A 21,005-nucleotide genomic window follows, 5' to 3' on the forward strand; every position below is an offset into this window, starting at 1 on the left:
ACATCTGGATCAGCAAAGGGTGTTTTGAAAAGATAAGATATGCCCAGGGGTGAATCTGGCTGCATATGGATGTTGAGACTAGCTGGCAGAGCCATCTTTCCCCTGATTCTGACCGAGACTGCCTTTGTTTACTCTCTTCTCATGTTCTTCTGCTGTTGTGCCATCTCTGGCAGCTGTAGGGCTGCAGTTTTTCCTCTACTCCATGATCCACACCCTACAACATGTAGAAAGGCAAAACTGGACTGCCTAATCTGTGATCCACTGGCCAGCTGCAGCAGGCCATGGGGTTACCGAGTGAGAGAGAGAGTGCGGTGTGGTGGTTGAGTATCTTCCGATAAAGCCATATGGTCACTGGTACTACCTGAATGCAGTATATGACCCCTCCACCCTTTATATGGGCTGAGGCATGTATCTTGCATGACACTGCCTGTGTCTGCCTGTACATCATGTGCTGCTGCAACATGTTAGACGTCTATCTACTGTATCACTAGCAGGTCAACTTTCCTCTTCCCGGCCTCCTCCAAACCCCACCTCCCAGCATTTCAGCTATGAGGACCCTGGGATAGTTTGCCTTACCCTGCCCTTTCACAAGGCACAAGTCAACCGATCTTTTAGAAGCAAGCCTACTGGTTCACCCCTAGACAGAAGAGTTTAGAAGTTACAGTCAGGTGCAGAGCCTCAGTGTATCTCAATGACTGAATTAGTCCAAAGCAAAAAGCAGTATGGGCAGTAGCAGAGATACCTGTACCATCACTATCCTTTCCTCCTTCCTAAACAAATTTCACTATAAAGTGTTTGAAGTCCCAGAGATGCCATGCAAACAATGAGCTTCTCGCCTTAGAGATCTGGACTTTACAAAAGTATCGCATGAAGATAGTGAATGCTTTGATCCATCTCCTTTTAAATCTTTTGGGTGGTTTTCTTCTCCAGTGCTGGTGTTGGCAGGACTGGCACATTCATTGCACTGGATCGAATTCTACAGCAGCTGGATTCAAAGGACACTGTCGACATTTATGCAGCAGTGCATGATCTAAGGCTTCACCGGGTTCACATGGTTCAGACAGAGGTAAGTTTTGGATAGCCTACAATACAGCAACACCAGCTGCAGTATAAATTAATTAGTCTCTCGTCTTAAGGCTCTCAAAGCACTTCACAGTTACTCCACTGTAAAATACTAGTTAGATATATTTTAGTTCTGGGAGAATTTCTAGTTCAGGATTGTTTCCATTGGCTCTCATATAGAAGGTCCAAACCAAAACAGGTGGTAGCTATGCTTCCTGTAGATTTCTTCTTTTGGCACTGGCCCACAATCGCCCCAGCAGTGTTATGCAGCAGACACTTAACAGCACATTGTTGTGTTAATGAAATGTCCAGTAAGTGAGCTTTGAGCAGAGATAGGTCCTTCAAGGATCAGCTTGGAAGACAAACCTAAACCAGACAGATAGCTCGACATAAAAGGGAGAAGAAATGGAGGACAGAGAAAATCAGATGTACAATTTTAAAACTCTAGGCACTGTGACCTTGTGGCTTTGCAGTTCATTTTTTATTGAGCTGCTCTGTCCATTTTCATTAATGGTATTGGAAAGTTGATCAGCATTCTCCTAACATACCGTGCAAAAGCAAGTACATTTATTCTCAAAGTGCAGAAAACGTACGTGTTTGGGATTTCTTTCTGTGCTTTTAAAACTGCAAGAGAATCACTTTACACTAATAGCAGCTAAACACTTAGGAGCTGATTTAATAAAAGTGAGTTGTGGAGGCAGTCTTTACATTTTCCCTGTGAACTGTTAATAGAGGAATCAGAACGGGTTTGATGTGTCTGCCTGTAGCTTGATACTAATGGAGGTCTCTGCTGTAATTTGGAAACAGAAATATCAATGACTGAGCTTCCTGATAGATGTAAAAGTCACACATGGGTATAAGGAGAGGCTTAGCTGGGAATGCAAAAGAGAGATTTCCTGGAACTATCTTAGTCACAGAAGACCTCTTGTTGGAGGGGAAACAGATCCACCTCATCTTCTACATTCCCATCAGCTGTAGCCAGCGAAGGCAGACGGGCTTTCAGGGGGGTGGCTCTTTTTCCCTAATTGGAGCCAACTACCTCAAGAATCTAAATTTGACACCAGGCTTATGGACAACTAAAGCTGTGTGATACAAAGCCCACCTTTGGCACAAGCTTGACATGACATCTAAGTCAAAAGGCAGCCAGACCCAAGCAAAATACCTACAGCAATAGTGAGAAGCACTCCACTATGCCACTACCAGCACTACATGCACTTCTGCCCCAAACCAGCAGTGGATCAAGGCTTACCCAGATCCCTCTTGTAACCAGTCCTGCCCCTGAAAGAGTTCACAAGCAGCGTCCCAGAGACAGGTTGACAGAAAGCTTGTGCAGCTCACACATGCTCACCCCACTTGAGCTGTAACATGCTTGTAGACTGACCGTGTAGCTGTGTCAGTGCACAGCCACTGAGCTGCTGTGTTCTCAGCAAGCCTTATTAATCTGAACTGTCAGTTGCATCTGTATATGGTTTCTGATTTGGAACTGTCTTTCATCAAGGTAGCTTGGAACACAAGCAAGATAATCTCTCATCCTCCTGCAAGAAAAATGAAGTAAATTTATCCTGGAGTTTTTTGATGATTCAAAGTTTTCAATGAGCTGTGAATTATGAAGTAATTCTTACACATCTTTTAAGAAAAAGTAGAGGAGGTGGGGAGAGGGGGAAGAAAAGATCGTCTCCACAAACTCCATTTGATGCGTGTGAGGACCCTAGTTCCTGGTATTATCACTGTATTATCGTTGTCTTGGCTTCCACAATCTGTTCGGGGGTTGAGATAAAAGCTAGGTCCCCATCTGTTGATGTGGTGGAAGCCAGATCCCACTGGGGAGCACAGGCCAGCAGATAGGACTGTTTGCAATGACATGCTCCAGCCAAAGGTCACAGCACCGTCCTGCTCGACATTACGCAGTCATAGTAAAACAGCAGCAACAAAATGCTGCCCCTGCTTCAGACTTGGCTGAAAGCTGTTTAAGACAAGAAACTGCAGCTGGAGACATGAAGGGGAGTAGTAGAAAACTGTGTCCACCAGCTCAAAAGGCAATGGGCTCAGCACAGCAGCTGTAAGACTGGCAGAGAACCTGTCTACCATTTCAGTCCCAAACGGTCTCTGCCAAAGGAAGTCTCCATGCCTTGGCCAACTTTCCACCAAACTGGTGGGTGGGGTGCAGGATTTCTCCGCAGAGACAGCAGCTATATGTGCATAACGGCAGGCGTCCTCACTTTCCCAGAGCCGGAGCACTGAGAAAAATGCAGAGCAATGACTCTTGTGAAAAACAAGTAGATAAATGTGCGGGGAGAAAATGTATATGCTTATTGGAGAAATTATGTCTTTGAGATAAAGTAATATTGAAAAGGTACACCTTGATATATAAAGATGCTCAGCCTAATTTGGGGGTACCGTGCTACACTAATGTAATCAAAAAAACGATAATGACTCATGTCATAAACCACAAAGAGCAGCAAAGCATGGGGATTTAACAATCTAGTCTATCAAGGTAGTTTGATAAATAGTCAATAACATGCTGACCCTCCCTACTTTGACTGTGAATGTCATCTTAGCGCCTTTCTATGAAAGGCACTCTTCAGAAAAGACAGTCTGTCATTTGCTGCATAATCAGAAGCAATCTTATAACATATACTGCATCAAATAAATGCTGCTTTTGCCAGAAAATCTGGGTGCATCAGAGTGCTATAAAATATCTATATATAGTGATAAAATTTTATGGAAAATATTTCTTTTCAGAACAGAACTCAGGAAATTGTTTGTTTGCGTGCTTCCCTGTACCTGCTAATTCTATTACCCAGACTTTATACCAAAGCATTCAGAAGTAGTAACCATCCAACACAGCGTCTTGTCAAATTATGCCTTATAGTTGATAGAGCTTTCACTCATGGCGTGATCTGTCAAAACATATTATGTTCATTTACGTTTTACTGGTAGCATTTCTAAAAGCAAGCGATCACAGAAGTTTACTGTTTTACTAGTGTGAAATGGAGATTAATTCTAGAAGTATATTTTCATTTTTAACACCACCCTTGATTTTGTATGTCGGAGTTAGCCTGTAATGATTTTTCACAATACAGAAAATTAAATTACAAAATTTCCCAGAGTGACTTGAAAAAAATTTCTTTTGCAGTGTCAGTATGTGTATCTACATCAATGTGTGAGAGATGTCTTAAGAGCCAGAAAACTTCGCAGTGAACAAGAAAATCCCTTGTTTCCAATATATGAAAATGTGAATCCAGAGTATCACAGAGGTCAGTGCAAGTTTATCAAATTGTAACGCGTTTCAAAGGCTCATTGACAATGTAATTGACGGGGGGAAATTGTGCTATCCCTTGCCATCAATATTTGTTCCCTTCGTGGACCTTAATTTCTTCTCTCCTCTGCTCTTGTCACTCTTGCAATTGCATCTTTATTTCCTCCATTAGTAGCCATTATAACGTCTCTTCCTGCACCTGCCTTACCTTCATGCTGTCCCTTCTCTCACACTTCATGATTCCTATGCTGCTGGGGAAACTGAACCCCTTCCCTATCATGATATTGGCTCCTTCCTTTACCTTCACTATACTGAGGCCACTGGCTGGGCTCACTGGGCTCTTCTGTCATTCGTGGAGTTCAGTTTCTCTCCTGAATCTCCCTCATTTGCTGTTGATCATATAAGCGGCCTTAGGAGACTTCCCATCTGCCTTGACTGGCTAATGTAGGTGTCCAAGGCTGTGCCCTTTCTTTCTCCTTCAACTCTCTATCCTTGTAGGCTCTTTTTCCTAGCCTGTATCCAGTCCTTTGGGGAAAAGAATTGCAGGAGTAGTAAATCTAGCAATAGCACTGCCCTTCACCTCCTGTTCTCACGGCTGGAGGACCAGTCTGGAGAAGCTGTAAGCAAAGGTGGCCTGTATGGTCCTGGTAGAGCTCATTCCTAAGGGCTGTAGAAGTTTTCAGAGTCAGACAGCAGGATCTCGGTAGCTCCTCAAATTTGGACATTTGGAATTGAGATTATACGATGAGAGATCAAAATAATTTTCTTGATCTGGCCCGTAGAAATCAGAGTTGTCATCAACAGGTAGAGCAGGCTTGGAGGAGGCCAAGGACTGAAATAACCATTCCCACAGATTGGGTGTGCTAGCAAAAGCAGAGGTGGGATCTGCTCTTTAGCTGTCACATCAGTCACCAGCCAGCGCTGCTGCCACACAGCCACCTTTCAGAGCACTGTAGTCAGCTGGCAGAGCTGAATGTGAAGCCACCTGGGTTGTTTTATTTTTTCTAATCCCAGTTTTCCTTGCTTTCAGATGCTGTTTATTCAAGGCACTAAGAATGTTACAGACAACTGCTTTTGTGACCACATTTGTTAACTAGGGGGTTTGTTTGGGTTTTTTAACGTATGTATTACATGCACTAGAAAGGCACCAGACCTTTCTATTGAGACTGTGTATAATTTATTGGTCTGGTGATTTTTTTAAAAAGATATATAATTTAAGTGTAATAGATATTAATGTATATAATTGTATTTTGGCATTATGTAAATATGTATTTTTTCTATATTGTTTATATTAATATTAAGCTTCAGATAATACTATTTTTTTCTTAGCACAGTTTTTATGAACTGTTCTACATAAACTATTTTAAATTGTATGGCTAACAGGACTGCTGCGTTTGGGGCAGGTTATGTATTGGCAGGTAACACGCAGGAAAAATCCTATAAGAACCTCATTTTTTATTTTTTTTTAAACTAGTTCAGTGTTTGTGAGATGAAATAAGCTACTATTAAGCAAGGGAACAGTAGTCCTGTATAGGAATTACAATGCTACTCTACACTTTAAACTTACTGTTTGTGATCTGAAGAAAATGGGTATAACCCATAACACAATGACATACTTTTTACAGAACTCATCAACAGCCAAGCAAAACAGGGTCCACCTCACTAGAAGCAACTGTTTCAGTCTAATGTGACATAGTAGAAAAATATCAAACAACACACGCTGCAGTGAAGTCTAGCAGACCTTTTCCTCCCTCTACATGCCTTGAGGGGAGACAGGTCACATCCTGATTTCTTTACACTGGTTTAAGAGAGCAGAATCAGACCACAGGCTGTGTCTGTGCATTTTCGCTTCCGTACAATTATAATGAGAAAGGTGTTCAAGGAAACGCCTCAGACATTCAGGTTAACAGACCTGTAAGGATGTGAGATGTGGCAACTTCCATAGCTCATTAAAAACAATGCTGTACCACGACAGCTAAAAAAATGGATTATTAACATATTGAAATAAAGACATATAAAGTTTACACAACTGGCTTCGGCCTTAAGCTGCTAGCAGCGTAGCTGCCTTGGCCTAAGGATTGAACTCCTTCGAATGCCTCTTGCTTTCATAAAGGGAAAGCGTGGCCCAGCATGTCCATGTAGAAAGACTGCTCCACTTAGATGTTGCCTGATGTCCCCGCCACAAGGGCAGCTGGAACAGAAAAAGGCTCATCAGTAAACCAGGGGATGTAGGCTGGCAGGGCTCTGCTAATCATCGGATGACTCAAAAGCATTTAGTGATTAGCAAGAAGTACAATCGAAGAGCACTCACCAGGTATCCTGCCCAGCCAAGCGGATTAGGCACATCCTCTCTCCTCTGCAAAGAGGTTTCTCATTCAAGGGACTGATTTCAACACTCTGTTCAGCTATTCTTTGTCTTTATAAAACGCTCTTCAAACAAATAGAGAAGAGGTCTTCTCCATCACAAAAAGAAGGGCTCGATAGTTCTCCTTTTATATATCTACCCATACTTTACCTAGAGAAAACAGCCTGCTGCTGAAAGCAAGTGCCTAAATTCCACTTTTATTTTGAAGAGAAATAAATAATTCTGAATACCTCCAGAGAACCAGCCAATACACCTAAGTGCCTAAGTGAGGAACTGCTGTGGCCCTGGGCCAAGACGACTATGATTTCACCATGAGTTATTGGAGCCGCACTCTCCTTGCAGTAGGAACAGCTTCCCGGTGATGGCTGAAGAAACCTGCAAGGCAACTCTGACATAGTTTTCTTTAATTGTTCCACAGCTGAACCAGCAGGACTATGCACAGCCATGTCACTCTGGTTTTCCTAGAGAAAAGGAAAGAGCCTGATAGTCCCTCTTCCTTCTTACTCCATCTGGAGTCTCAGCCTTTCTTGACCAAATATCCTTGCATGCCTCAGAAGCCACCCTTCATATCAGCTTTCACAGATGCTCAGAACACATAAGCTTGGTTAACCTTTTAGGTGTCTCTGTATGAAGATACGGCTCCTTCCTCTTGTACATCCTCTTTGGCCCCACGCAAACCTCAAGATTCACCACCCTTAGTGGTCATCTGAAGAAGCAGCATTTTAGTGGGAGCCATTTTCGCAGAAGGAAATCTAAGCAAAACCACAAAGAAATGCGCGCATTTTCTGCAGGCCCCTTTTTTCTCTGTTTCCTTTGCTAGACAGACTCTAGGTTAGCAAGCAAGGACAAACAAGCGTGGCAGCTTTAGATCGATCATTGACCCTGCTAATAACAGCTGAACTTAGGGCATCATGAAAATTGCCCTTGCGTTACGTGCGCTGCATTTAGTCCTTTCTTTTTGCAGCGGTGGCTGAGGAATGAAGATCACCATGTTAGTTACCAGCAGTACAATTATGCTGTGAAGATGTACCATATGTACCCTATAAATTATCTCACGCTATATATCACTGTGTCTTTTTTTTATGCTGAGGGAAATGGAACTCACTCAATAATATACGGTCTGAGGGCAAAAGTCTGATTGTTTACTATGTATGCAAGTTGTTCATCATTTTCAGAAAGACACACATCGTTCTGCTCTTCATTTTAACATTGTTTCTTGGCTCCCTCCTCTGCACCTACAGAGCTCACAAATCCACACCCAAAATGATGATGTCGTAGCGGACAGCTATTTTCATCTTTTCTCTCAGCTGATAATGAACACAGTTCATAAGCCTCTTCCTCCTCATCACTTAATAACATGACAGATGACCTTAAACACTCTGGCACGACGCTGTTGAGCAGCTTTACATCTCTGCCTAGCTAGGTCACGCGTGAGACTGTACACACACATTATTGCTCTGGTTCTGCTTTCTAGACAATTCTAGTCGTATGAAACCAGTGTAAATCCACTGAGAATAAGTAAAAAGTATCTATGTAGCATTTCATTAATATAAGACACCTACTTATCAGTATAATTAATTATATTTACTGTGCCTCTAAGCTGAATAACAGGACTGATGGGAAATTGTTATTGTAACGAGAACGGACTTGAAGGAGCAAAGAGAACTCTTAAGGAAAAAGCCATCCTTCGCTGAAGAGGATGTTTCTCTTTTGAATGTCCACGAATGGTGTTCAGAATTCCCTTCTTGGTGTTTCCCAATAATAATGTTATAAAGCAAGGCTAGTGTTGTCGCTGATCCATAAGCTAAGATTTGCACACTTGGAGCCCAGTCCTGTGAATCTCTGCATTGTCCACAAAGCTACCTGACCACTTTCATGAAAGTCAACTGGAATGCTTGCCTGAAGAATACCATTCCACTTCTGAAGCACTTGCAGGGTTGGGCTTTTAGGTTAATTCAAATTTTTGTATTGAAAGATATTTAATAATGAAAAAATTGTAATAAATGTTTTTTTTTTTAATCTGTGCAATACAATTACAAGATCCACTACCGATTGTAGGAAAAAAAAAAAAAAAGATTTTGCATAGCTGGAGTTGATAAATGATATTTTTTGTTACTAATGGAACACAAAAGTGGGTGAGAGAAATAGGCATACTGTGAAGATGTCATAAAAGTGCAACTTTATACATTTTTTTCTCTGCTGCTATGGTTATTTATACAGCTTATATACGTGCCTAAAATTGCCAGAAGTATTATTTTATGCCATGGTATACTATGAATTTCCTTTCAGTTGTAGAACAGAGAAAAGAAAACGTGTGAGCTTTAAGTTTATATTTTGTATTGTACACAGTTATTTACGCTCTGACTTTGAAAGCAAAAAAATAGTAGACCGATAGGAGTACATGAGCACTTAGGCGTGCTCCTCAGCCTGGGAGTTCATACATGGGCTGGAGGGATGAGAACAATCACCACCTAATCACTTTATTAGCATCTCCCCCAGGGCCACAGATGGGAGAAACGATCTGACATTCAGAGATAGAGCCTACTGCAGCCACAGCTTCACTACTAAGCGGTGGCATGGCAGGTGCTTACATTTTATTCAGATTTCCTGCAATATACTTCAGATGTGCGGTTTGTGTGAATATAATGCAACATAAGATGACAACCGCTTCCCTGATGGCCCTATCACAGACGTGCAGGCTGTGGAGCTGGGAGCTCTGGGACCTGTGGTCCAGAGTAAAGGCTGCAACTTTGAGTAGAAGATGAATGTGTGCTCCCGTACTTTAGCAGCTCGCTGTGGAGGCCCTGCCCTCAGCTGTCCCTCTCAGGCTGACACACTCCTGACCTGTTGGTAGCACCACTATGGCCAAACTGGTCTGTTATCAATGACCTCACAGATCAACAGCTGGTTCAGACTGGGATTTGGTTTTTAAGACTGGCAGGAAATACTGGAGACCAGGGACTGGCTAAATTTAGCAAATAGTGTGGAATTTGGGCACATACAGTGTCAATGGTGCTGGTAGATTGATATGCATGATGATTCAGTTGGTTCTTGGTTTATTTGAAAGCTAAAGAAATAGTGTAAGTAACGTCAAGTAGCTAAATATATATTGCTCTACAGCAGGGCAGTATCTTATAGTGAAAAACTCCACAATTTTGAAACGTGGCTCGCCATAAATTCTTTGCCAGTGCCTGGAGTAAAGTGTCTGAAAAACATCTTCAGCACGTATTCCATTCTCATATGCTATATAATTACTTATATTTGTGTTCCTAACAAACACTGGGTGAACACAGAATTGTGCCACTATTGTCAATTTAATTTATGCATTTGTTAAGTATATTTTTATATTTTTAGCGACAGTCAACAAATCAAATATATTTGAGTGTATTTTACACATTTTTATAAATAGTTCATGAATAAAACATTCCTTTGAAAAAAATCTTCTGTTTGACTGCCTTTGCATTATGGATTTTGTTGTCCTGCTGCTCAGAGAAAAGGTCAGAAGTGAGTTTGATTTCAAGTGAGACGGTCTTCAGAGAACGTTAAATTCATCAGAAGCCTCAGCCTGTTGGGGGAAAAGGGGCTCTGCTGTTGCCTGCTGGCCAGATTAGTGCCCATGCGGAAAGATACCGTGGTTCTCTTCACCTCCCCGGTTCTCTGCCCTCCTCCTTTAATAAACCAAATAACTGTCTGGCTTATAAAATGTGTATTTGAAACAACAGCGCATCCTGAATGTGAGTGCCTGTTATTTTAGAGACGTTTTGCCAGGCAGTTGTACCAATTAACACCGCGCTGGAGCTCCGTCACTGCCTACCACCCGAGGATGTGAACTGTGCTTTATAACAAATATATTTCTTCCCCTCCTGCTCTCCACAATGCTTAAAAACCATTAGCATTCCTGTGGGTTCAGGGTGCTTGGCAGTAGCGTTCTGATTGCCAGCGCTCTGTGTCTCAATTATTCCTTATTTGTCATCAGAAGTTTTTAGGACAAGTTAATGCTGTTTATTTAAAAGAATGATTTATTAGCTTATATTTTCTACTGTGAGCTATTTGCTGAGGGGACGTGTACTGAAGGCTGAGGGAGTTGTTAGATTTTTCTCTTTGCAATATAAAAACTTACCTCTGAGCCATACTCTGTCCTGAAGCCAACACAGACACAAAAAAGCAGTAATAAATATGAAGTAATGTGCAGTTAATATCTCCACACAGGAGAAACATGGCCAGCATTGCAGGCAAGAAGAAATACAAAGGCTTTTACAAAGTACAGCATGGAAACTGCAACACAGAGGGTTCTCTTCTAGTTTAGCAAGAACAGGGTGGTTGGTTCCTGTTAAGATATTGCTAGAAGCAAGTTTTTAACCTTGTTATTTTTATACAATGGTCATGATTTGTACCTGGGCTTCATACCTGTGACCTGGCTGATTTGTCTGGTAAGTCATTTCCTATACCAGTGCTAGATAATAATTTCCGTTTTCTGCCAGTCCCGGTTTTCGCTATCAGCTGGTTTCCTAAGCCCTAGAAATAGCTGCTGGTGTCAGACATCCTATGGCAGGCGCGACGTGGCAATACCAGTATGTCAGCAAATACCACAAGTGAAAATTTCAAGTGTTATTAACCAAGACTTTGCACATCAGTCATATATGGTACCAGTCCTGACCTGTGCAAAAAAACCCCAGCAACAACAGAAGAAGGAAAAAAAAGAGAGAGAGAGAGAGAAACAAAACAGCATTCCAATTAATTTGTGGAAAATGTCACGTTTTGGAGGAGCTGCAAAAGCCAGACCCACTTTTCCTGTTCTCAGGGTCAGTGATGCGTGTGGCTGGGGGATGTGCTCTGCAGCGGCTGCCAACAGGCCATGCATGGCCGCCTGATTGCTGGGAGGGAGGTGGCAGGAATGCCATGGTCACCACCACAGCTGGCCTGTATCGATTATTGAGCTGCTGATGGACACCCCTTTGAATTGATCTGCTGGTTTTCATCATGCAGCGGCCGTGGGCACTGTCTTTGCTAGCTGGGTGTGCAGCCACGCTGGGTGTGCACGTCCAGGAGTGCCCAGGGCAGAGCAGGACCCAGCAGCATTGGCAGGTGAGGGTCTCCGGACACAAACAGCCCTTCATCACTGCTTGTATCTGCAGGACCAGCAATGTGCCCTTGTGGTCAAGAAGGCCAATGGTCTCCTGGAGTGCATTAAAAAGAGTGTGGCCAGCAGGTCAAGGGAGGTCATCCTCCCCCTCTACTCTGCCCTGGTGAGGTCACATCTGGAGTACTGTGTCCAGCTCTGGGCTCCCTGGTTTAAGAAAGACAAGGAACTCCTGAAAGAGTCCAGCTGAGGGCTATGAAGGTGATCAAGGGACTGGAGCAACTCCCTTATGAGGAAAGGCTGAGACACCTGGGTCTGTTTAGTCTGCAGAAGTGAAGACTGAGAGGGGATCTTATCAATGCTTATAAATATCTAAAGGCTGGATGTCAAGAGGGTGGGGTCAGACTCTTTTCAGTGGTGCCCAGTGACAGAACAAGGGAGCAACAGGCACAAACTGGAACACAGAAAGTTCTATCTGAACATGAGGAAAAACTCCTTTACTGTGAGGGTGACAGAGCACTGGAACAGGCTGCCCAGAGAAGTTGTGGAGCCTCCTTCTCTGGAGATACTCAAAACCCGCCTGGATGTGTTCCTGCCCAACCTGCTCTAGGTGACCCTGCTCTGGCAGGGGAGTTGGACTAGATGGTCTCCACAGGTCCCTTCCAACCCCTGCCATTCTGTGATTCTGTGTGCCTCGCATTTTGGGTTCTGGCTCCTGCAGGTGCCTGACACCTTTATACCAAAGTTAGATGCTGACTCATTTGCGTCATGTGAAACCTTGCCAGAACAAGTGGCTTTACTTGGGACGAGGGATGGCCCCTGCTCCCAGAAGCTTGGAGTAGTCAGCAGCACCAAGCAGGCGTAGAGGCACCAAGGTCCAAGAGGGCAAAGCTTTTTGCAGACCTCAAAGTCTTGAAGTCTCCAGGCAAAACGCTGCCTTAGTACCTTCAGCTTTGCTGTTGCAGAGGTCCTGCGGCCCCCAAAAGAGGCTAAAGCCCCTGAGGGCTGTCACTGACCAGGCACCATCAGCACGAGGAGGGTCCAAGTTGAGCCCAGTTGCAGGCTGCCCTACCCACCCCTCCTGACTCAAATTCCTATCTGGAAAGGGTGGCAGAAGCTTGTCCTGGCCCCCAGAGATACTCCAGATGGGCGCACACAGCTTCACGGGTCAAAGAGAGAGGAAACTATGAGGAAGTCAGCTGGTGCTCAACACCACCAGGTTTCTTCTCTCCGTACTGAGGCCTTCCATCCCTGAGCTGTGGGGCCATGGCACATGGGGATGACTACAGAGGCACATGATGGGGACTCACCAGCTCGGCCAGCCAGCAGTGCTGTGGGACCACTGCCTCCCCTCCCACGGGCGCACACCACCCCGCCAGATGCTCCCGTCCCCAGGCTGCACGCTCCAGAGGGCCCAGAGCATGAGACGGACGCCAAGAGCTAGGCCAAGAGCGTGACAGCCATGGCCTTGTGCAGCAGCTGAATGCCGGGCACCGAGCGTTGCTGGCAAGCGCTGCGGCGACTGGGCCAGACATTTTTGTACACAGCCTTCCCCGCGCTTATGCCAAAATCCCTGCCAAATTACATGCCGTGTCCTTGCATGTCTTTGGTGTTCAAGCACCCAGGCCTGCTTATGCGCCAAATCAATGGCGGAGAGCAGCTGGAGCAGCTACCTCTTGCTGAGGGTAGAAGTCAGAGTTTTCCTGCTCTCCCTGTCATGGTGAGGCCACACAACCTGGTGATTAGGTGCCACCTGAGAATGGTGATTTGAGTTCTCTCAAGACAAGAAGGGGCCCAAACCCAGGTATTTCCGCCCCCACAAATCTTCACCCATTGCTCAAGAAGAGGCAGTGTCCTCTCTAAAAGATGGGGCAGAGGCAGAAAGGGCTGAGCTGAGTGAGCCAGTCCTGCAGGGAAGTGTATCACAGCAGCCTTGTTTCACCTGCTGCCTCTCAGGGAAGCTTTTTCTACATACTTGTCTTGGTTGGGCTAGTTTGCACCAGGCCTTAAAAATAGACATGTTTTGCCAAGTGATGCCCAAGTGCACCCTCCTGTGTAGGTCCAAAACCTGGACAGAAGAAAGCTGATGGTAGGGCTAATATGACATCTCCATAAAAACTGTTTGGTGGGTTATCAGGAGCATAAATTTGGCTTTGGTGAAGTCCTTCCTTCTTGTGGAGAACAAAATACATTTATTAAGTCCTTGTCCCCGCTTCTAGTGGAGCTGTAGCATTTCCATCAGCTCAGAAATGATCAATGTGGGAGCCAGGCACTGAGACACCATTGAGTTACACGAGCCATATACAGGCTGCACTCAAGAGACACTGACCAAGCCGCCTAACCCTGGCTCTCTCCACCTCCTCAGACCTGTTGTGGCAGCCACCTCTGGCATCTCAGCTCTGAAGTACCTTCTGGAGAAGCTCACTGGGTGTGGAGAAAGAGCAAACACTGGGAGTGTTTCCATCAGACCACACACAAACACTTCCAGCAGAGAGATGTCTGTCTGGGGTAATCACGCCTTAGGACTGCTTATCCCCAGGCAGCCAGAAGGGATCAGAAGAAGTGTCTGTCTCTCATCAAAGACCCAGAAAGCACTTAAATTGACAAAGCAGTTGTCTTAGTGGACTTCTACAGTGCCTAATGTAGACATTCATGGGATTAAATTAACTGCTTACTGTCCCTCTATCCTGGTCACACTTGGGGATGGACTAGGAGTTGAGCTGCTTCACCCTACTCAACGGGGGTGGTCCTGGAGCCTCCTCAGGGGCTTCGGACCCTGGCAGCTCTGCGAGATCTCTGCGAATCCATTTGGTTGTGTTGCCACACCTCTGCTGGAAGATGCAACATTATGAAAATTGTTTCCACTTTGCAAACTTATTATAAGAAGTTCTGAGAACTATCTGTTCCCACTGTAATCCCAAGGTGTCTCCTGCTCCCATTGGATACATGGCACAAATGCATCTCATTTTTGCCTGGACCAAGTTTGAGACTCTAACACAGCCAGCACAGAAAGAATGCCTTTCAATTTTGTTTTCCATCCCACAGAGAGCAAAGAATCCTGAAATTAAAAAAGAGACTAGTGGCATTATGGATAAGAAAGCCCAAACTTCCTGGAAAAATCAAACACAGACCAGATGGCACATAGTAAAGCTACCCAAATAGATTCGGTATGTAGCTGAGCTACACTGTAAAAATCACTGGGTAAAAATAATTGGATGCAGAAAGCAAAGTGAAGGTGGTCAGAATGCTGCATGCAGCTTGGCTAGGGAAGAAAATATTATGCAAATAAAGGACAGCTACAGAAAGGTCCACATGTTAATTGGGGGCATTTCTCCTGCCTGTCAATGACTAAAGTAGCAGAGATGAAAACACTAGGAGAAAAAGATGGGTACTTGTAAAGGCCATAAAGAGGTATATAATGCCCAAAGTATCAAAAAGATCGGAAAAAATATGCTTAAGACACCATGTATGATAAATGCCAGCATCCTGTTATCTTATCACTGGATCTAAAAGACACCTGGAGCCAAATTATTTGTGAGAGCCCGACTTTGAGAGAATGAACTGGCAGACAACTGGAATTAATTAATGCCCTACAGATCTGTGCTAGAAAGGTTGGAAAGCACTAAAAATATCCGAGGAGCCTGTTTCTTACACATCATGGCAATTAGATCCAGTCAGGCTGTCACAAATTTTCTGTAAACATTCTGGTGAACAAGCAACTGCCCCAGCCCTCTCCAGCAGATCCCAGGGTGGTGGTGGTCTTTAAGATGCCTGGAATTTCAATGGCAAAAATGGAGGAGGGAAAACGCAAAAGGAAGAGCTGATGTCAAGTATGTTGTGGTTGATGAACCAGGGTGGGTAGGAAAATTTCAGATGCTTGACTTGGCAGTGTTCTTCAGCATGGGTTTCTGTTTGCTTTGGTGGGATTAGACCTAAACATCCTGTTGTACTGAGTCCATCAGAGAAAAAGGAGAAAAGACAGAAAATACGGTGAGTGAACTTCTACTGTTCTTGTCTAGGGAAAACACATTCATCTCACACGCTGTCTGAGACCAGATGAGAGAAAAGCCTGTGAAGGACCAAAAAGTGCGATCACAGGGGCCAGACATGGCTGTGCTCTGAGCAGGGGGCTGAGCCATCGAGACCATGCAGTGCAAGCAGGAGCATGTGCACCTTGCCCAGGAGGTCCTTATGCTGAGGTGGGACCCACTCCTCCTTCCCCACTCAGCCTCGCCAGGGAAAAACCTACTTGAATCGTCTGTGCAAGCTGCTGTTGTCCCTGAGGAAGTAGCTCTCGCCCGCCTCTTCCTTTCCAGTCCCTGTGCTGCCCACTCATTCCCACATCCCTCTGCTTGTTGCCACTCGGCACAACAGAGCGGGGAAGTGATCTGTGTTAAAATTACCTTGTCATCAACAAAAACAAATGGTTATTTTTAATCTCCCCAGTCTGTTGCAGGAGAGAGCGTCTGAGGTTTTCATGCTGCCGCAGACTGCCAAGGCATAGGTTGTCAGACATCGTTCTTTTTGCTTCTCGGATCTTTCCCCACTCCCTTAGCCCAGCCACTCCGGCAGAGCCTGACCTGCCCCTCACAAGTCCCACCAGGCTGCACCCAAGAAAACAAAGCTCAAACCCGGCTCAGTCCCCAGCCTGCCACCTCCACCTGTGAAGAACAGGAATGACGGATTTTAAAAAAAGTGAGTCTAACCCTGGCTTTCCCATAGGTGCAAGTATGACCGATGGCTGGGAACCAGCCTTGAAGAAAAGGGGACCAGAGAAAGAGAAAGAAAAGCTCTGGGCAGCGGGAGGATGGATATTGGTTCATACCCTGTGTTACCCCAAGTGTATGAAAGCCCAGTGTGGTGGGATTTTGTTCCCTGCATGGGCCTCCTCCAGGGAAATGGGGAAGCTGAGGGTCTTGTTAGTGTGACCAGGTCCCTTTTGCTCCTGAAATGCCACTTTACATCTTCTAGTACCCACACACTGAAAAGGAGAATTTAGTGCAGAGACTTCACAAATTTCCCTTACCTACACCTCCATATCCTCCCCCCTCTAGTTCTTATCTCAGTAATTAAATTATGCAGCTGAGGAAAGTGATTTGGAAAACAGATGGCATGCAAGATGCTATAGAAAACAGTGGTGCATTTTAAACCTTACAGCGGAGACACAGACAGATTTGGGTGGTATATGGGCCTTGAAGTAATTGAACTTCAAAGACTGCTTGTGCAATGGCCTTTAACCAGAAGAAATGAATGGCCCTCCAGCCTCCAACTTGAAACTCACAATTAAGTATTAAAATCAAGCTTTTCACCAAACATTGTGTCTGGTCTAATTTGCCACACAAGTTGGTATGACCTGACCATGGCTCCTGGTAAACGTCAGTGGTAGGAAATATGGGATTTGGGCAAGATGGGGATCTTGGAGCACGAGTTTAGCCTAGCAGTAGGCTAAAAATTAAAGGAGAATGACACAAAAAAGAGCGGATCATTAATTAATTTATGTGATGCTATAAGTCCATTCCCCTCTCCTCCTTGCTTTACTTTTAAGACCGTGGCATGAATTTGATGGGTCAGGGCTTGGTGAGGGCCAGGTGCCACAGCTGCTGGCAGCATGATTGCCATGTCCTCAGACCTGCTGGCAAAGTACCATGTGGTGGGACCCCACTGTTGCCTCCTGGCTGCTGCAAGCCCGGCAGAAAAGGAGAAGGGGAGCTCTTTTGGCAGCATAGCCAAGGAAAGGGGTTTGCCAATGGCATCTGCCTCTGGATGCGCATTAAAAATATCTTCACTCAAAACTTAGATGGTAAAAGAGATTGTGCTAGCTTGTGTTGAATGGGGTTGCTGCCTCTTTCCAGGAAAATAACGTGGTCATCAAATCCCACCCTCTGAAACAGTGCTGGAGATCGCCTTGTAATGGAAACCATCACAAGAGGAGCTAGAGGGGCCCTACGGCTGGCAGCTGTTTCCACCGCTGAGTATATTTCCACACAAAGCTGGAGGTAATTCTCAGGGAGACTAATAAATTGAACATAAAGAGTTTAAACCATCCAGATAAATAACGGCAGATGTTTAGGGAAGCAATAACAGGCAAAAGTATGAGTTATGCAGTGCCTGCAGTTCAAAGAAAATTAGATCAAACTGCGAGGGCATTGTTCAGAGGAACAGTAAGGGATAAAGCGACTGGGGAAGGGAGGAAGGGAGGGAAAAGCTGTCTCCCTTCCTTCGGATGTGTGAGTACCATCCCCAGCTAGCACGGCCAACCGCTGCTTCATCACCAAACTAGAATCCATCGCTTGTGGTGGAAGCAGAAGCAAACACCGTCACTTGCAATCACACATCCAGGCCTGCAGAGCTAGCTCCCCCAGAGCATTATTAACACTTAATGGGGCTGCTGATGTGCAGAAATGCCTGCATCTTTCTGCGGATGTTTTCAGCAAAGCAGGAGGAACTGGGCTGGCAGCTGGGGTAGGGACTGAGGAACCAGGATCCCTGTATTTCGTATCCGTCTCTGTTTCACTGTCCAACCTTGTGCGTAACACCTAACCTCTGCAGGTAGCAGTTCAGCTGCCGGTAAAAGAAATTCTTGCTTCCCCTGGATGTGAAGAGACCTACAGTCCAATTAAAATCCCTGTTTGAAAGATGCTATTAAAAATAATCATGCTGCCAGCCCTCTTCTTCCTCACCTGAGGATGGAGCAGATTTTAATACTGTACATTTGCCAGAAATGTACTGTCTTGAAAGGGGAAGCAAACCCTTCGTTGTCAGAAAAGCTGCAGCATTTCTTACTTGGGTTTTTCAGATTTCACAGGGGATAATAGGTAGTGTTCAAATGGAGAGGGCCAAATTATCAGAACATTTTTGAGCTGCATAATGAGTACTGCTAATAGCAATGCTTGACTTGGCAACACAGTCTTCAAGGTTATTTAGCAAAGCACAGAATGTACATCACAAAAAAAAAGTTAATTTTAATATGTCTTTGCGAAATAAATATAAAACTAATCAATTTGGCTTTTCACTTTTATTGTGCCTTTTTGTTTGGGTTATCAATAAAAGCAACCTTGAAAATGCAACACAAGAAGCATTAGACAGGAGTGACAGACGAACAATAAAATGAAGAGGAATGCAACTTGGTACAGAATGTCTTCGATCATTATAAAGCTAATTATTGAGAGAGACAGCTCAATGTGCATGAATACAGAATAATGATGAGTTTGGTAAACCTTTATCGTGCAATACATATGTATTTGTGTGCCTGGAGAACGGGTGCTTAAGAAGGAAACAACAGAGTGAAATCAAAGAGTATGTGCGTCACTCCAATAGCAGGATGGAAGGAAGGCACAACTCCCAATCCATCTTGGAGACACAGCGCTGCAACGAGTTTCCACTGTGCACCTATACAGTAGCTGCCCTATTGCTACCAAATGGGCTGTAAATCTGTACAGGAATTATGGGCAAAAAGAAATAATTCCCACAAAGTTTCAAGATAGGTCAAGACATAATTTGAAGAGCAGGTCATTAAAAACTGTGTTGAAATATGGGGTTTTGCCTAAATCTTTAATTTTGCACACTTTGCATGGCAAGAACTCCTTGGGCACACATGCACCTCCTGTAAGCGAGGAAACCAGGTTACTGTCAAGTAATTTGTGTGCATGACTGTGTTTTATGCCCAAAATATCTCTGGAGGAAAAACCAACCTAACTTCAAACCTGTTGACATTTACACTAGTGAATTTTGAGATGTCCAGCCCCGGCGATGTCCTGCCTGCTGCATCAAGCCATGCAAACTCCTTCTCCCGGGGATGCATTTAGGCAGGGGTTCTGCAGCCATGCACGAATTTGCAGCACAAACACATCTCTTTTTGGAAAGAAAAGTCAGTGTGATGGTCCTGGTGCTGCAATGATGGACTTGAAGCCAGCAGAGCCCAGCGGCGATGGCTTCAGCTCCATTTCCCCCATTCTGTCCTCAACATGCAGCTTCAGGCACCAGAAACTGCTCAAATTGCTGCAAAAATCCCATGCAACAATGGTCTAAACTACCCAGAAATTTCAACGTAAAAAGAATGGGAAATACACTTTGCCCTGAGCAAAACAGATTAAACAAATAGGTTAAGACAAAAAGACTAAAAACCACGAGGTGGTACCCCCACATTCCCCCAAGAAGTCATTAAGTGACAGCTACTGAAGAAACGGCTACGGTTTCAGCCCGAAACACCACCTAAATGCCATCAAAGCCGAGGTTAGCTAGCAGTGATCACACCAGCGTGCTGTCTAGCATCTATCTGAAGGCTTTACAGTCACATTTTTGCTTGCCAAGACATTTCTTCCCACCAAACATTATATTTGCTCTGTCCCTTCAGTCCTCATTTATTACCTTGTATTTTTTCAGGAATAGAAAAGACATTTTATTCTTCCACTAATATTCTTAGTTCCTCATATTTGCTGTTGAATCACCTGCCCATCAAACTGGAGCTCTCAAACCTCCTAATCTGGCATATTTTTAAAAATTCAATTAATTTGCCCTTTACCTTGCCATTTCATATCATGAATAAACCTACCGAGACACCTCGCTCTACACCTGCGCTCGGTATCTCGCTGTTCATTATTGCTTTGTGTTGACAGTTCTTCAGCCCATTTTCAATCTCCCCTCGCATGTTGCCAGCCTGATCTGAATTAATTTTTTTTAATAAGATCTCGAGGCATTATTTAAAATGCTTCCTACAGTGTATTGCTTCCCGTATATGTCTCCATTAGTCTCCAGTTTGGCTGTAAAAAAGCAGCAAAGTTCACAGGACACCATTTGCTTTAAATACACCAGAATCATTTACTGCCTGTGATTCACTTGTCTGGACACTTGTAGATTCATAGCATATGCTCTCTATTTTCGATAAGGATGGGAAATTAATCTATCAAAAGCAAGAGACGCTAGCTAACTTCAGAATTCCCATATAATTTTTTTTTCCTCTGGTATCAGACCGATTTTTCATGATTTTTCAGAAAAAAAATGGTTAGGATCTAGGTTACCTGCCATTTAGATGGACTGACTGCTGTGTGTCCAGTCCTTCCAAACTAGTCTCCCCCTGCCTAAAACCAGACTTCCTGACAGTTTTGCATTTAATTTTTAATCATCTCAAGCATTATTTTTCAGAGGAATAGTGCAGGAAAAGATAGTTCAGCCCTTTTAATTCCACAAAAGGTTTCACTGGTTGCCCCTCCCAACATTTCGCATTTGCCCTTAGGTGGGAG

General features: G+C 44.3%; 1 protein-coding gene across 4 annotated transcripts in view; it reads left to right on the forward strand.

The window, feature by feature from the left end:
- Window positions 1–10,116, forward strand: part of PTPRB (protein tyrosine phosphatase receptor type B) — a 64,385-nt gene extending 54,269 nt beyond the window's left edge. For 3 of the 4 annotated variants that reach the window (XM_063322950.1, XM_063322951.1, XM_063322952.1), the window contains 3 exons: window positions 931–1,066; window positions 4,199–4,319; window positions 5,352–10,116. In XM_063322950.1, the coding sequence (XP_063179020.1) occupies window positions 931–1,066; window positions 4,199–4,319; window positions 5,352–5,374 (280 nt within the window). In that variant the 3' untranslated portion in view covers window positions 5,375–10,116. The other variant, XM_063322949.1, reaches the window with a different exon arrangement.
- The last annotated feature ends 10,889 nt before the right edge of the window (window positions 10,117–21,005 follow it).

The sequence above is a fragment of the Chroicocephalus ridibundus genome, chromosome 1, assembly GCF_963924245.1.
Source record: "Chroicocephalus ridibundus chromosome 1, bChrRid1.1, whole genome shotgun sequence".
Taxonomy (NCBI): domain Eukaryota; kingdom Metazoa; phylum Chordata; class Aves; order Charadriiformes; family Laridae; genus Chroicocephalus; species Chroicocephalus ridibundus.